General features: G+C 39.4%; 1 protein-coding gene across 1 annotated transcript in view; it reads right to left on the bottom strand.

The window, feature by feature from the left end:
• DAZL (deleted in azoospermia like) overlaps positions 1–17,077 on the bottom strand; it is a 36,825-nt gene extending 19,748 nt beyond the window's left edge. The window contains exons 1-9 of the mRNA XM_044449405.1: positions 17,024–17,077; positions 15,321–15,412; positions 14,807–14,858; positions 14,416–14,482; positions 13,114–13,244; positions 11,614–11,691; positions 10,189–10,239; positions 4,413–4,517; positions 2,034–2,132 (exon numbers count right to left, since the gene is read on the bottom strand). Of these exons, the coding sequence (XP_044305340.1) occupies positions 2,034–2,132; positions 4,413–4,517; positions 10,189–10,239; positions 11,614–11,691; positions 13,114–13,244; positions 14,416–14,482; positions 14,807–14,858; positions 15,321–15,412; positions 17,024–17,062 (714 nt within the window). The 5' untranslated portion in view covers positions 17,063–17,077. The remainder of the gene's footprint in view (positions 1–2,033; positions 2,133–4,412; positions 4,518–10,188; positions 10,240–11,613; positions 11,692–13,113; positions 13,245–14,415; positions 14,483–14,806; positions 14,859–15,320; positions 15,413–17,023) is intronic.
• Between the last annotated feature and the right edge of the window lie 831 nt (positions 17,078–17,908).

Here is a 17,908-nt window from a genome sequence, read left to right on the forward strand (position 1 = left end):
CAGGGCTGCGTCATCGCCTGCCGCAGGATAGTTGTAAGAGGCAGAACAATAGAGGTTGATTGCTCCCCGTGAACGACGTCGTAAAACTTGTCCATGGACGGTCCCGGGCGCTGGGCAGCGTCGATGTCCAGGGACTGGACAAGCCTCGACATCAGCTCCGCGAAGGAGACGTGTGACTCATTGGGTGACACAGGATCCTGGGATGTCACCACGACGTCCGGGGAAGTTGAGTCTACATCAGAGTCATCTGAATCAGCACCATAGTATGGCAGGGCAGAAGATGACGACTCCGCCGGTGATAAGGAGTGGCTGCTTTCGCTTTGCGGGGATCGAGGCAGTACCCTCCTCAAATCCACAGACCACGGTTGGTCACGGGGCGGAGGTGAGGATCACGCTCTGGGAGCAGGGTAGTATCCCACAGAGAGCGGGTCTCCCCAAGGCTGGCAGCAGGGACGACGCCAAGTCTCCGGGCGTTGCTCTACCAAGCGGCTCCTCCGATTCCCTGGTGGGGACAGGCCAGCTTCTGTCTCCAATGTCACTGCGGACATCGGTGTCGGTGACCTCACTCTAGGAGGGGAGTCCTGGATTTCCCCATCCGAGATAGACCCCCATAGAGTTGGAAGGGGTGCTGGCGGGAGGTCAACCGCACGTCGGGGAGACCCCTGAGGGGTGACCCACATAGCCTCTTGAAGGATCAGTTCGGGCGGGGTCGGTATCATAACCGCCACCGGTACCGAAGGGCCCGTCGGTTCCGTGTCCCAATTTTGGGAACCATCCGTAGACTTAGCCTTCTTTGGAGGCTTAGAGGCATTTTCCTTTCTGGCCTTATTATGGCCTGCCGGCTTCTCTTCGGCATGTTTGCGCTTCTCATGCCTCTTTTTTGGTGAGGCAGAGGGGGCCAGCGAAGCGGACGCACCTTCATCCGAAGGGCGTGAGGGTGGAGTCACAGAAGCGGAGCCCGGTTTTGGGATAGAGATGAGCGGGTCTGATTGTATCAGGGCCCTATCCCAAAGGAGCCTCCGAAGCCGGTTCTCGCGGTTCTTCCTAGCCTGCTTAGAGAAGGCTAGGCAATGAACGCACTTATCCGTCCTATGCCCCTCCCCAAGGCAGAGGAGGCATAGGTCATGCGGATCAGTAGGTGCCATTTTTGACCCACAGTCCACACATCTGCGGAAAGCCGCCCGCTGCGCCATCGCAGAAGAAGGAAGAAAGAGAGATAGTGCAGAGGGTAAGTATATATTTTTGTTTTTTTGTTTTTTTTAGATCGAAGAAGAAATGAGAGAAAACTACACAGAACGGGAAACGAAGTAAGGGGAAAGTAGTTTAAGGGCAATATATAAGGAGAGAACCAAGAATAGCCAAAGCAAAAGTCGAAAGCGGCACGAGGCACAGCAAACGGCGGTCGCAAAGGCTGAACAAATGGTGGACGCTCCGCTCTTTACAGGCCATGGGGGAGGGGAGCGGAGCTTCCCGCCAAAAACCGTTAGCTATCAATCTTCCGGCCAAAGGCACTGCGCAGGCGCAGCACCCATATGTGTGATGCACAGAGGCCACGACGAAGAACTACTAAATCCATGCAGGCACAGAACCCATATATGCAATGCACAGAACCCACGAAGAAAAACAGCATTACTGCTAAAAACCCATTTATCAGGACCATGAAGGGGATATTTTCTGTATCTTTCCCAAGCCCAACTGGCTCTCTCAACTTTTTGAAAGAAGCACATCTTTTAATTTAGGTTTATAAATTGTTTCATTTTGATGCTTTACTGTTTGTAATATTGTTTTTTATTGTTTAAACTTGTATTGCTTTAAATTGTTGCATACTGGCTCTCAAGCAAATAAAGCACAATATAAAATATTGAAAGCAAGCCACTCATCTATGAAGTTGTGTGTCAGAATACTTCATTATGTTTATGCTTTTAGGTGCCAAAGAATCTGAAGATGGCTACTAATAAATGTCAAATACATTGAGTGATTAAAGAACTGCTGCTCCAACTTGAGTTCTTAGTAGTTTGCAGTCTTATTCATACCTTAAGATAGTCCTCTTGAGTTACAATATTGTTCCTCAATCGGTTGTCTGGATTACACAGACATGAAACTACCGTCTGTATGCTTCGGTCCACAGATTTCTAAAATAATTAAGTTTTATTAGTTTATTGTCAATATTGCACACTGTATGTACCTTAAAGACCGGACATTAATGCCTTTGCTGCAAAGTCTGGTCATCTCCAGAATAAAATCAAGAGGCAACATCTTTAGTGTCGTTGCAACCTTTTTGTAGAAAATTTTAGGAAACCATTAAAACAGTAACTCAAGAGGAAGGCAACATTTCCTTCCCTATTAAAAAGATCCTGCACCCAGAGTATAGATCTCCTAATAACTGCCAGTATAATTCGATGTTGATATAGCGATCTTGCAATTCTTGTAAGAATTCCCTTACTACCGATAGTCACAACAGTACAAATGTTATGCCCGTTTATCCAGAATTAAGACTCACTGATTTCAATTGGACTTACTCCCTGGTAAGTGTGCATAAGATTGCATCTATAGATATAGATGTAATATGTTACATCTATAACAATCAACTTCTGCTTAATGGCAAGTGCAGAGGTATTATTTCTGGAAATTTTGAAGTCTTGAGGGAACAAATGTTTAGAAGAAAAATTTGATGGGAAACTGAAATATAAACAATACCATTTTAGTACTCTTTAAATATCTCAAGTCATTTCGTTACTTTAGCAACACAGAATACATTTTATATATGTAACTTGGTTTGCTCATTAAATTATCTTTATTAAAGAAGTAAACAGAGAATTTGTAAATTATTGTTAAACTATACTTTTAATCACCTTAACATGCAAGGAAAAAGCAGACCCAGAGGCAAAGGAAGACTCTTGAGGAATTGGTTACAGTAGAATTTAGCAAAATCAGGTCTGAAGGAAAAGCTACTTGAAGTTTACATAGTTGAGGAAGGAACTTATCAGGACTTCAGAACCTTTATGTTATTGAAATCTATTACCTGAATAGTGACATTTGGTGTTCATTTTCTTCTAGTAATGGGTGCAAGTTCCATGGCTACACCATAGGAACCACACAGAGATTTTTTTAAGTATAGAGGAATCATTCTGATGGCAGCAGTTAAAAGATTTATAGTGGAGGCATCATTCCCTAACAACATTTAATTGGGAACTTGATTAAAATTGCAGTGGTGAGTTCCATAGATCCAAGTTTGAGGTTTTTTTAAACAAACATTCAAGAGATAGCTTACACATTCCATCACATGTGGTAGCAGAAGGAAAGTAACAGTGTTTCTCTTATGCTCACTGGGTGAGTTCATGTGTAACACTAAGTCATTCCTGCAAACAAGCTGTACAGTCTGAGTGGATGACTGAACAACCCATGGTATACATAACAACTGGGTTTGTTGCACATCCTCTCTTCTTCCTCATTTTTCCAACTGGTTCCAGCACATATGCCAAATGACTTGGCAACAGAGTCCATTTTGGCTCTTTGCCCTGGCTCTTCTTGTTCCCATTTGTTCCTGGCATTTTTAAAAACCATTTCAAGCCTCCGAAATGTGCAATTAGGGCCAGTTAGTAGTTGTTGAAGATTATGATGTTGTATTGGTCAGTCTTTCTCAACTGCATTCTTAAAGGTATTCAATATTTATGCTCCTGCCTAGTTAATTCCTTGGACATTTCAGCTGTCAAAGGATAACTGACATGAGGCTATGTATTACCTAATTCGTACACAGCTGAAAAAACCTGTGGGAGAAACAACAGTAAAGGAAAAGACGGATTCTGTAAGCTATCACTGGCTTTCTATGAATACAAATGCATGCAGCTTCCGAGACATCCTATGTCTTCTTACTTCTCAAGAAAGGAGACATTTTAGGAAACTTTCTCTAGCTCTGTGGAATTCAATTTCCATTTAAAATTTTCTAACTGAAAATTTTCTACAAGGACAGTGTAGGAACCTCAAGCAGGAAAATAACAGCAAACATTTCATGCCTGGATCAAATGTCCCCAAACAGAAATTGCTTCTAAGAGAATCAATTCTATGTCTCAAACATAGAACATGCTAACTTCCCTAAACCAGAACTACAAATTCCATGCTAATGACTTTGGCTTTGTAGTTTAATATCAAATTTATACTAATCCTTCTGCCAGCAATGAGTCCAATATATACATGATGGCAAACACAGAACAAAACACTGAGTGAAGCAATACAGCCAGCAGCCTTTATTCAGCAATCACCAGATATATCCCAGGATAAGAGAGGCAATACTTGCTACCCAGATTCCATAGCAATCTTCTTTCCCTGCAAGTTCCCCACAACTCATCATGAGCAGTCACCTCATGTAGTTTCCTATTTGTAAGAATGGAATAAGCAATAGAAATCATACATACCTTTTGGGGGCTGTTTGCACAGGACTGTGCAGTCTCAGCCATAGAACATTCCGCTTGGTCAGCTCCTGCATCCATTTCACCACCGTAATTCACGGTGGTATAAGCCTGAATAAAGTATGTTCAAAGATTAATACAAATGGATACTATCGATCCCATCAGCAGAAGAAAGCAGCCTGAAACTGAAATACAATATGCAAGCTTGCAATAGAAAGCAATTTTAAAATACAAATATAAAAAATACCAAAACATGTTTATTGCTATCCTTTTCATCTATCTATAACTTTATATAGCTAGAAGCTCAGGAGATTTCTGGATCAGCCTCCCAGTAGTCATAACAGCATGCCCTGAAGAACATGCCAACCTTCTCCAGAGCATCAAGTACTAATCCTATTTACATCCTACAACTATCACTCACAGAAGCAGCAGAGTTAAGCCAATTCAATTGAACATCTGCAATGCTTTTTATAAAGGAACAGAAAATAAACTTCTGTCTGGGCAGCTACATTATGACGTATATTTTAATAATAACATGGTTCACTTCAAGCTACTATGTTGCTTAGAATGAGACAACAATGCAAAAGGAATGTGATACTCACCAGTCCCCATCAATCAATCAATCAGTCAATCAAAATTAATCCTTTACACAAAGAAAAGACTACCTCTGGCCCATACTGAGGCCCATTCCAGCCTGCTCTCCTACCCTGCAAGCTGTACTAAGGAGAATCTATTCCTTATCTCTAATCAGAGATGAATCAGGATTTCTTCTCCTGATATGCTTGTACCCCAGTCAAAATGAAAACATCATGGCAGGAGATGAGACTGGGCAGGACTTATTAGCATAAATTCTTGCACACTCCTGCTAAGATCTTTCTCACAGAACAGTAGGGATACCCAAGGCATGGGAAAGGACACCCTCGGATGGTTCCTGCAAGTCCTGAGTCTCTTCCTGTTTTTCACACCCCAACTGAGATGCTCGTTATGAACACCTGGCTTCTTCTCCAACACAGAATGTGCTATAGTGCTCAGTGCCTCTCTTTACACTGAGATTTCTTTCTGAAGTGGACAGCAGATTAACACAGGAGGGGTGGGACTTCCATTTCCAAGAAATGTTGAGAGAGAATGCAATTCATCCATATGGGCTCTCCCTCTTGTGGTTGGAAAATAAATGTGCAATAGTTTGTTGGAAACTGTCCTCTGAAAAGTAAAGCTCTACAAAAGCAAAGATATTCTAAGATACATTATCTAAATAATAAGAAACAAAAGCTTAGATGGTTTCATTTTTTTTGTAGTTAATAGGACATACTTAGTGAAGGTTGCTTCCCTGTGATAAGCAGTGATGCTTAAGAACTACAAGTGTACTAAAGCCTTCACAGAGGAAAAAAATATTGAGAAAAAAGTTTTTCTTGAAAAGGAAATAAACGAGTTCCCATCACCCCCTGTTGGTACTCACCACAGGCTGCACTGTACCCAGATGAGTTTACCACTGCCACAGTGGTGAAAAGCACACTGAACTACATCCATTTGACAAAAAATGGTGTGTGGAAGTATGACTCTGCTTGGACACTGTGTAGTGTTTCCCTGCTAAATCATCACAATTTGCCAATGTGTAGAGGCAGCAATGGTAGAACAGGGCAGGTAATGCAAAAATGTCCTGAGGGGCCACATGTTCTAAATATTACAGTAAGAAACAAAATTGTAAAGCAACAACCAGCATAATTACCCTAGCACCAAGCTGGCTGGGGCTGTTAGACAATGGTAACTACAGAGAGTAAATCTATGGCACTTTGGGATTATCCTTCAAATATTTCCTCTTCCCTGTCAGCTTACAAAATAGCAGCACTTCACAGAAGGCTGAAGCCAAACTAGATGTGATACACAAACTTATCATAACTTACATTTTTAATAAAAATTTAAACACCAGGCATTCTGTCACAATTTTTTTGGAATTACAACATATGGAGGGTAACCTTAACTCCTGTTCTGCTACATTCATGATGAAAATACTTCCCAAACTGTTATCAACTAGGAACTTGTCTCCCTTTAAAAGACATTAACCCAGCATAGCTATCATATCATATCTTATGGCAATCAATTCCATTTGTTAGTTATACACTATATGAAATCTTTTTGTTCATGTTGACTAAAGTATAAAACAATTTTATTAGGTGATTCAGAGCTCTATATATTTCTTCTTCTTCCATAACTGTTCCTAGCAACTTTTTCCATCCTGTATAGAGTTTGATAAAATCTACCTTACCTCCCCGCTTTCTCTGTACTGAATTAAAAACACAGAACACTTAAAACTTTTTAAAAATTCTAATTCTGTGAACTTGCTGGAAGTAGTTTCTCAAACATTCAGCAAGATTCTCCTCTGGTCTTTGCATGGGACCATCCTGTTGCACCTAAGTCTGCCTGCTGAAATAATTACTTCTCAATCAACTAAAAGAAAGCAATGCACTGCACAATAAAACCCTGCCCACAAGATTAAAGCCCAGGCACAAGAAGCTGAGATCTTTATCACAGATTCTTCTCCATATGCCCACTAGATGACATGACATGTGAAATGTTCCATTCAGTGTAAAGAAGACTTTGCAGTAAGCCCAACATTTCATTTTCTTACAGTGAAAGAGGCATATCCTGGCCTTATTCCTTTCACTTGTTCCATATAATAAAACTAAAATTATGTATAAAGTTGAATTAACCTTCCCTATGCAGAAGAGAGCCACCCCATTACAGTCCTGCTTTGCTCCAGAAAGATGGGTGTTGGAGGCATTCCACCTGCAAACTACTACATTAAAAAAAAATGAGTTGCAGCCCTTTGCTGCAGTAACAGGAATTACCCCTTAACATGTTTGGAGATTTCTTAGAGGACCCTCTTTAGTGTAGCTTTCATTATGCACAAGTTTCCTTCTTGGACTCCCCATGTTTTCAGGGGCTTAGTGATATTCTGTATTACTCTCTATAGGAAGGGTATCTTTAAAACTACTTTTCTGGGAAGCTTTATTTTCAGTTGCTATCACATCAGCACAGAGCATCATAACTGAATGCATTCTTAGCTAGAAAGGATCTGCATTGATCCCAAGTATGAATTTATTTATATACTGTATAATAGTCAAGGCCCTCTGGCCAGTGAACGAAAGTTAAAAACACACAAACAAGGAAATATTAAATAAGACAAAACTACAGCAATAAAGATACATATGTTCTACTCCTTCTGGCACCAAGTAAAGACCTTTTTATTTAACCATCATTTTATTAATCAAGGGTTTCAGATGTTTTAAAAGATTTTTTTTCTTCCTTCCCTACAGTCGCATTTTCAATTCTTTCCTCTCTTTTCTTTTCTCTTAGTTTAAGATGTGCTGTTTTATATTGTTTTAATAATTGTGGTTTTAATATTGTATTATTGCAATTTTACATTGTGTAAGCCATCCTGAGCACTTGTCGGAAGGACGGGATATAAATGTTTGCAATAAACAAATAGTACCAAATACTAGGTAGTTCTATGTAAAAATTGTACTACTGTAACCAAAGCAAACACAACCTACCATCAATTTTAAGAACCTTACTGTCTATATCCGAATCCTCAAGCACAAAACCAAAGAGAATGGTACTAAGTGGATGTGTGTAGGGCAATCAAGATATATTTGGCTTTGACTAAAGCTTTACATTTGTTTTTCCCCCAACGCCTGCATCTCCCTGTGCTATGAGAATTTGGCTGTTGTCCCTGGGAGTTTTTAGAGGTCATACCAGGAGAGACACAGCCTCCACAGCTGCATTCAGCACTAATGTTCTCATCAGTGGTCTTCAGGTGACAGTCAACGGGAGATTTCCTGCTGGTCAGTGGCAGTGCAGCATCCCACTCATGACCAGCACAGGGGCTGGCTGTGCCCCACCACTTCTTCCTCAGTTGGCATCACATTCAGAGGTGTGCAGGTGCCACCAGAGGGGGCAGGAAGGGGAGAGATGGCTTGGTGGGAGCCAGCTGGCAGCCACACTGCGCGAATTTCTGAATTTTGCTGTTTTGTTGGCATCTTTTGTTGCTTGGTTTCTGGTTGCTTTGGAGCAATTTCACTTTTTTGGTATTGTTTAGAAACTAACATAGAATACTGTGTATGCTGTTTTTCCTTTCTGCCTCAGTGGTCCTTGAGGTGGATTTCCTGTTTTTGCCAGTCCCCAGCTGCAGAAAGGTTGAAAAGCACTGCTCTAGATTACTTTTTGTGCAGTAGCAACTTAGCCTTTCACTCTTTTGTTTGCTCATCAATATAACCTGAATACCTTTGTTCTGGCCAAGCATCATTTGACAAGTGGGCTCAGCAGTGGCCTCTATTTAAACCAAAATAGCAATGAGGCTTGCCCTAAGGAGTATTTCAGAATAAACAGGACACTGGCCTTACTGCTAAGGTTCCTTTTCTACATGGATATAAGAAAGCGTATTAAGTCTTACAACTAGGAAGAAAATAGTTCAGTTCATTTTTATTCAGATTAGACTCTTTTATTTAAAAAATGTGTATGCTGTCCATTACTGTCGTCTCAGGACGGCTAACAACATTATTTCAGAATAAAATTAACTGTTCCACGCTGAGCATAATTTAAAATTTAAATTTGTGTGTTAAAATACTGGCTGAATATAAAGGTCTTGACCTGGCGCTGAAAAACATATAATGATGGCGCCAGGCGGACCTCTCTAGGGAGCGCATTCCATGGTCGGGGACTCATGGGGAGCACCTCTCTCTCTCCCTCTATTGTTCTTGCTATTTTTCCCTATTGTTTGATGAGAATCTTTTGCTTTTCAAATTATTTTATTTCAGAAGCTTGGAGGTACCCTCTCACACCGAAAAGATGATTTCAACTTGGCTCTGTCTTCCAGAGCAAGTAGGAGGTGACTAGGATGCCTTCCTCCACTGTAGGAAAATGGAGCACGGGGCTTACTATGAAGGTTCCTTTTCTATAGTGGACTGAAGGTGTCTTCCTCTGTCTTGCTCTTATTTACTTCTACTGTAGAAAAATAGCTTGAGATCAAAGAAGTATCACAAGAAGGCCCTATGAAAACAATACTTCCCAAGATGTTCACATAAAAAAAAATTGTTCTAAGGGCAAATCAAAGTAACTCTTTGCCCAGGGTTTTAGTGGTCAGTAATAGGTTTCATGGCTGCTCATTTTATTTTCAACCATAAATTCTGCTTGTTGTTGTTAGTCGCGAAGTTGTGTCCGACCCATCGTGATCCCATGGACAACACTCCTCCAGGCCTTCCTGTCCTCCACCATCCCCCGGAGTCCACTCAAGCTCACACCAACTGCTTCAGTGACTCCTTCTAGCCACCTCATCCTCTGCCATCCTTCTTTTGCAATCTATTGTTCCCAGCATTAGACTCTTCTCCAGGGAGTCCTTCCTTCTCAAAATTTTGCTTATTTGACCTTTATTCAATTAGTATTGTTAACTGCCTTCAAATGCTACTTAATTTGTTAATTGGTTCCAGATTTTTATGGATTTCATAAGCAGCTCTGAAGGCTCATACTTAGTAAAAGGTTGGAATATTTAAAAGTAAGTGAAATCAAACCAATTTGTACATGTGTCAATGCACAAATTAAGTTCAATGGGAGCTCCAAAAAAAGAAAGAAAAAAAAAAGAGGAATGTTTTCCAGTACTTACTTGAATTAAGGGCCCTTTGTTAACTGAGGCACTATTAAGGTGGTATTTCTGCATATGAAATCTTCTTGGACAATCTAGTTATTAGCAATTAAGATTAAATAAAAACAAAAAGTGTGACCTTCTTACCGGAGGCACAATGTAATTTCTTGGCTCTCCAGGAGGCCATTGTGGTGGAATCTTAAAAACAAAACAAATTCAATTTTTATCAACATGCAGCAATTTTGACAAGAACTTTAACATACAGGTTAAATACTACGGTTTACAATAAGGCATGCATGAAAATAGCTGTTTAAAAGACTTAAAGACTGTCCAAGCAGGCTACCTAAGGAAATATGGCAAAACAAGATTAGCAACAAAGGTCACTTATGCCATGCAGAATACCACAGATGGGAAGCCATATCGTGCGAATTGGAGGGGTGGGGGAAGAGACAAGCTATATCAGTAAAGTGCTGATCACAAACAGGCATGCATGATGGATTTGGATGAAGCCAATTCAGGTGCTTCCTGAAGTGAAACAGAGTTTCCTTTGAAGCAACTGGAACACAAGTTGAACCCTGCCTGAATATTAATTTGTAATCCAGGGTTCAGAAAAGCAGTGTGAATCCCCTCAAAACAGTGTTTTCTGTTTCTCTAAATGTCAATGAAGCAGAAGGTGGTTGAGTGACTGAAAGATTCACTTTCTACTCCTAAAGCAAGCAGTACAAGGGGCTCTCCAATTATTGGATTTTGAGAAAGGGAACAGATGGGACTGTAAGCCAGTTTTCCAATATCAATGCAGTTCACAAAGAAAAAGCTTTAGACTAGCTTTCACTAATACCACCTTAGCTCCTGCACTTACCCTCCTGAAATTTGGTGGGTTTCTTGCCTGAAGATCTTGATAACATGTAACCTTTTCATACAAATTGCCCAACTCAACCACAAGTGGATGAAATGGGAAGCAAATCATTCAACCCCTACCCCAAAACTCAGCCCTCCTCTTTCACTAAAACCTCATCTTTCAGCTGAAATTGCCAGGTTCAGTCCTCTCTGCAGAGAACTACCCTTGCAAATTTCACTGAACTCTGCACCAAAACTACTGCACCTTGTTTCCTGAAGTTTAGCAGATGTAATCCTCTCCTAAAATGACTCTGTACCTCTCAACCATTTCTGACCATTTTTTAGTTTTGAAAATTTTGACTGTTTGTTATCAAAACACATTGCCTTCCTATCAGTCAAGTGGTACCCATACGGTTTCCAAGTCAGTGTCAAAGCCTAACCTTGTGGTCACTGTACATCTCTGAAGGTAATGCTACTAAATGAACTGCATTACTGTACCTCATGTTTAAATGCATACACAAATCATGTAGGTATTCCCCAAAAGTTAACAGCTGGTGACAGGGGGAAAAAGAGATGTTGCCTAAATAGCTCACTTCAGTAGACTAACATTTATGTAAAGTTATGTATAGTAGAGCCAGCCATACATGAACATTTTAAGTTAAAACTAGAAATAAGGGTTAAATCAAGCTTGGCCTTCCTATTTAGTTATTAGAATTCAAATATACATATACAAACCTGGTAATTGTAAGTTGGCTGGTATCCTACAGGAACTTGCTGCTGAATTAATAAAGCTGGTGAACCGTAAGGATATGCCTAAAAGTTCAAATACAAAGCTACTGTTGGATAAGGTTTTTTCCTGAGTAAGAAAGGTAAGTAGTTATGAGGAGTTTCCTTATACGATTTATCCCACAGGTTATACACTAGAAAATGTCTAGTCTATAACTAAAAGAAAAACTAAAAGAAAACCATCTTATTACATAAATAAACCAACACATGCCTCAGACTCATGATTTAAAGTTTCCATTCACAGTAAGCATCAAACTACAATTTACTACTGCCTTCAAACTTGGCAAATTATGATTTGTTTAAATCAATGTTTCTTAAGAAGCAAGGATATCAAATCAAGACACTCTAAATCTCATCACTTCACATCTGAAGAATGAGTCAAAGTTTCAAGCTGGCTCCTTCATGTCTGAAGGAAATATTTTTATCTAAACGTATTTTAGTAAGACAACTTTGGAGTATAAAAAACTTGGAAAAAGTTATTGTATCTACAGATCTGTAACCATAACATTCTGAAGCCAAAAGACTTTTAGTTTGAGCAAAGTCATGAATTCAGAGCAATAAAATTGGTACAGATTTAAATCTGTTTATCCAAAGAGTTAACTATGTTTGATAATCTGATCCAATTGAAATATTTACCATGTTTAGAAATATGGAATACAAACATTTTAAGGCACCATAAAGAGGTCTATTCATCTCTGAAAACACCTCCAAAAAGCCTCATGTTTTACCAGATTCTAAAGCACTCTGCAGATATGGCAGCAGTTAGTTGATTTTTAAGATCACTGCCTCTATGTACTTAAATATTATTACAGTATAGTGTACCTGGAAATGTACACAAGGAACATGCATTCTGGAAAAGTCCTAACTTCTAAAGCTGATTTCAATGCTGTTAGGAACCTTTGGGAATACACTAGAGCATAAATATGAAGCAATACATTACACCCATCTGTGTTGAACATTACTCCCCTTTCTACTTGCTACTGCCAGTTTGTTAATTAATCTTAACATTGCTAGAGATACTAGAGATCAAATTACGCTCCTTGACGTGCTCTGGTCTATGCCAGCAACCCTTCTCAGCCAGTTCCTTTTTCCTACAGTATCCCATCCCTTCAGCTTTGTTTCTACCTGGGGCACCTTCTCCCTCTGCCAACCTGAATCCTCTTGCTTGTTTTTGCAGCCAAACTTTACTTTTCACTTCCCCTCACAAAAACTAAACCCTCCAATCATTTTCAGTATGCAGATTAGATTTGTGGGTGATGAAAGAATTGGGGAAGGTAACACAAGTTAGTTAATTATATCCAAGGTCATAAATTTGGGATTATGTCTTGGGATATTGAGCAATATATTTGATTCTCTTTTATAAATTGTTCAACTTTAATAATTTGAAATCAAACTTTAAAAGTAGTCACACAGAGAGTTAATTTGAACAATTCACTCCAGAAACCTTACCTGGACATACTGTGTTACAGGACTCATCATAGCTGTTGGCTGCATATATGTTTCTTGGTTACTCCAAACACTGTGGAACTGAGGTGTGGGTGAATTAATAAGAACTGGTCTGGGTGGCACATGATAGGCACCTTGGGAGACAAGAAAAGCATTGAGAATACTTCTACCTTTAAAAAAATGTGCTAGTACAAGAATATTTTTCTAATTCCATAAAAACTGCAGCTAGTACTAATGGATAAGAACCTGGACTACACCAAACTTGTGATGCAATCCTATGCATCAGTGGTCCCCAACCTTTTTGGCACCAAGGACTAGTTTCGTGGAAGACAATTTTGCCAAGGACCGGGGGTGGGTGGGATGGTTTCAAGACGTTTGAAGTGCATTACATTTACTGTATGCTTTATTTGTATTATTATTACATTGTAATATATAATGAAATAATTATACAATTCACCACCTCAGATCAGGCATTAGATTCTCATAAGGAGCACACAACCTAGATCCCTTGCATGCACAGTTTACAGTAGAGTTCACACCCCCATAGGAAAAACCAGGGGAAGAAAGGATAGCCTCACCCCCATCCACCTGCTCCCACTGGTCTAAGGCTCAGTCATTCCACCTTTTTTACTGGAGTGCCTGCCCCATGCCTGAGCCAGTCCACACATGCTATAGGATGCTGTTGGTTGAGGAGGTGCAACTTGCATCATTGTCTCACTAGAGAAACAAGGCATCTATCAGAGAAACTTAGTCCATTCAAAAAAGATTGGATTCGGTGGGTCAGAGCACTCTTTATGTCCTGCCTCCTTCTCTTGTGTTTGGCAGCCCATGAACAAAAGGAAGAGAATTGTGGAGGTCATGCTCACAGATGAAGCTCTGCTCACTTGCCCACTGCTCACCACCTGCTGTGCAGCCAGGTACCAAACATGCCACAGACCCTGCAGCTCAGGGGTTGGGGACCCCTGCTACATATGGTTGCTGAATACTAAGTTTTCATGCACAATTCACTTTAAGCAAGCATATTCCCTGATGTGACAACCTCCAGAAGTTTTGAACTACAAAGGTCAAATTCATGACCACTGGACATACTGGTTGGTGCTAATGGGAATCAAAGTCTAAAATATTTAGAGAACACTTGGCTGAAGAAAGCTGCTTTAAGGTGTATGGTGATGAAAGTATAGCACAAAGCAGTAGAAAGTATTTAGATTAAGTACCAGTATTATTAATATGGCATTAATTCTAACAATAAGAAGTTTTGTTACTTTATGAATAAGTTTCTCTTCATATAGGAGATAAAGTACTCACATAAATTTGGGTGTTTCCGTATTGCAGGTCCTAGTTTAAGTTTCTTCCCATGAAAGTTTATTTGTGACTGGAAAAAAAGTCATGTGTGAAAGTCTGAGCCACATTGTTTCTAAATGGTAAAATACCACCAATTGTTTAAATCTAATAAAATTAATGCAAATTACAGCACACAGATATACTATAATCCACTTCTGTTACAATGATATATCATTCCTCTCTGACAGTAAACAGTTTACAGACTAAACATGATGCGTTAATGACTCTAATGTGATGCTCTACCTACAGTTGAACCTCTTTAATTACAATTCCATACCAACAAAAACTTAATTGTGTAAAGAAATTTACCAAAGTAGGTTGTTACTACAGACAAGAGAACTCTTTATTAACTTACTTCTACTATTTTCTGTACATCTACGTTGTCCAAAAATGATACAAATCCGTATCTGTGAAGATAATGCAAAATTAGCTGCAGCATCAACATTCTTCACATTAGTAGCAGCACCCAAGTTTAGCTTCCTACACTAGAAATAGATCCCTCACCCCACCAAAAACCAACCAACCAACCACAGAACAGTCACAGAGACAAAGAGATCAGGAACTCTTTGGATTAAGGGCAACTAACCATATTATTTCTTTACCTATTTTAAAGCTTTATATCCCACCTTTTGGATGTCAAGAACTCTCAAGGCAACTTTAAATACATCTTATGTACAAATTAAAGCAATACAATTACAGCATCACAAAAAATAAGGTCAGACTGTAAAGTCAGAGCAATACTGAACCATTTGTAAAAGCAGTTAAGTTCATAGCAGAGACCTTCAGACTTGCAGTTCACATTTCCACATTGATGGCTGTCTTACCCACAGGCTGTCTTCCCAGCTATTACATACCTAGATTCTACTTACCCTTTGGACACACCAGTTCTATCCGTGATTATTTTCACTTCTTTAACAGTGCCGTATCGTGCAAAGAAGCTCCGAATTTCTGTCTCATCCATCTAGGGATAGATTAGGCCATACAAATGTGCCATCAATATTAAATATCATAATTCTCACTAGGACAGCTTCAAAATTCTAATTTCTGAAACAGGAATAAATCTTAAACACAAACTTATCCCTGTCTAGACAGAAGGCCTACACATTCTGCCATTATCCAACCTGCCATGCTGGCTACAGAATGCCAGGAGACCAGGACTCTATCTCAATATACACAGAATTACTCCCTGGCCTCTCAACATTGTTGTGGTTTGGGGGAGGGGATCATGGGAATATTCTGATTCCTAGCTTCAAAGTCTGGCAACCACACAACTGGCACTCTGCGTGCAGAATCCTTGGCCCCTTTCACGGTTGGCATGGAAAGAACCATACTGGCTGCCCCAGCTGAAGTCAGAAATCTATCTCAGAGAAGGTTGAAGGGGCATACTGGGAGGGGAGGGGCTGGGGCTAAGAGCTTAAAAATTATCTGAACAGTACCCAAATCTCATTCCTTCTCCTTTCTGTGTTTTATCTGGACAGCCAAAACAGCTAAATGAAATATAAGGTAGGTGATGGCAAATATCACTACTTCTTTGTAGCAGCCCTCCAACTATGGAATGCTTTCCCACATGAGACTTGCCACATGCCTGCTTTACTAAGTTTTAGGCACCTGGCAAAAACCTCTCATCTCACCTATGACACTGCTTAGACTATTATGACTAACTGAACTGTTTTTTAAATATATCATTTTTATTTAATTATGTATATTGTCATTTTATCTTATTATGTTTAAAATTTTATTGCATTTATTCATTTATTTAAAATATTTATAAACTGCCTATTCCACCAATGGCATCCCTAGACAGCTCACTATTGTAATAGCTGCCCAGAAAGAATGATGCTACTGGTCGGCTTTGAAATACTTTAACAATAATAAATAATAATCACACCTCACACTCTGCATAGAATCCTATGCTCAGAGGTTTATGTGCATCAAGACCAGAAGACAGTGACCCAAGCTATTTTAAATAGGTTATGCAATGTTTTGGAAACCTAGTTACAGACGTTTGAGTTCACTGTACCACAAGCATCCTCTGAAGTTCCTGTGGTTAAGGTGTTCCAAGCACATTTCTAGTATGCAGGCCACACACTGTAGTTAGTTTAATTAGCCATAAAATGGAAATATTGAAGTCTAGTTTACCTGTTTAAAAATAAAAGACATAGCAAGACTAGTAACTTCTTCACTACATAATCACCAAAGTAGAAAGTCTATTTGTTGCACTGGAATTTGGACATGTTTACTTGGGCATGAAGCTTACTCAAAGAGAAGGACAAGGCACCAAAGTTATTGTGAGGATAAATTATAGAAGATCATGTATGCCACCTTGAGTTTCTTGAAGGAAAAGCAGGGCACAAGTATAATAAATAAATAAATATACATACATACATACATTTGAGACACAGTAGTAGCTTTACAGTTCAACTCTGCATTTTACCTTCCCAGAAAATAAACCTCATTGACCTCAATGAGATTTTCTTCCAAGTTAAGTGCATATAGAACTGCAGCATTATCCTCAGTCCTTGGGACAAAGCGGTGCACAAATCTAAATGAACAACATAATACAAGTACATACCCTTATATCTATTCCACCCACAAAAATAGTATTCGGCATAATTTTCCCTTCCGGAAGAACATATCCTTGGCTTGTTGCAGGCTGATTGTTTTCTTCCCGAGGAATGCTTGAATTGTGAGTGTCTTGATTTGGAGCCGACTGCAAGTATATATACAATTCCATAAAGATTTCAACAACTGATTTATTTTCATACTTGAATTTAGAAAGTACATTTCTATGTGTATAAAATTCTGTGGTACAGAGTATAGAAGGGAAGCAAGTGTGCATTTTTCTATCCAATTTAGAGTTTTCGACATTTCCTCAAAATGAAATTTTTGTTTGTGTATAAAGACCTACCTTAACTGTCTTTGCTAACCCACTACATTACATTAATACCATGAATATTAACTAATCAATAGCAATTAATGCAGATGAGTATCTGCACCTACTGTAACACCCTATTTGGTTAAATCCTAATGTCTAGCCTAAAAAAGGCCTAAGTACATATATGTACACTATGGAAACTCTTGAAATGTAATTATTTCTCAGTATTAGGATTAAAATAAGACAATTCCATAATTTACACAGATTATTTGTATAGTATCAAAGTTATGACTCCCTGTTCAGCTGGTCAGCTTTTGCTACTTTGCCAATTTCATACAGGCACCATAAAAATGCTGTGGTATTACCTAACTAATTCTCTGTTTAAAAATATAATACTACCGACTCAAATTAGACTTATCCGGGCATCCTATCGAAAAAGAGGCCTCCTAGTACCAACTCCTAGTTCAAATCGTGCAGAAATATACGATTATGTATTGGCGCGCACCGCCACCAAGTTCTCCTAAGTTTGCAGCTTTCCCATGACACAGCCTAGAAAGAAGCAAGTCCCATGGAGCTTGCCAA

Source organism: Varanus komodoensis, unplaced genomic scaffold (assembly GCF_004798865.1).
Source record: "Varanus komodoensis strain SLA01 unplaced genomic scaffold, ASM479886v1 scaffold58, whole genome shotgun sequence".
NCBI classification, from domain to species: domain Eukaryota; kingdom Metazoa; phylum Chordata; class Lepidosauria; order Squamata; family Varanidae; genus Varanus; species Varanus komodoensis.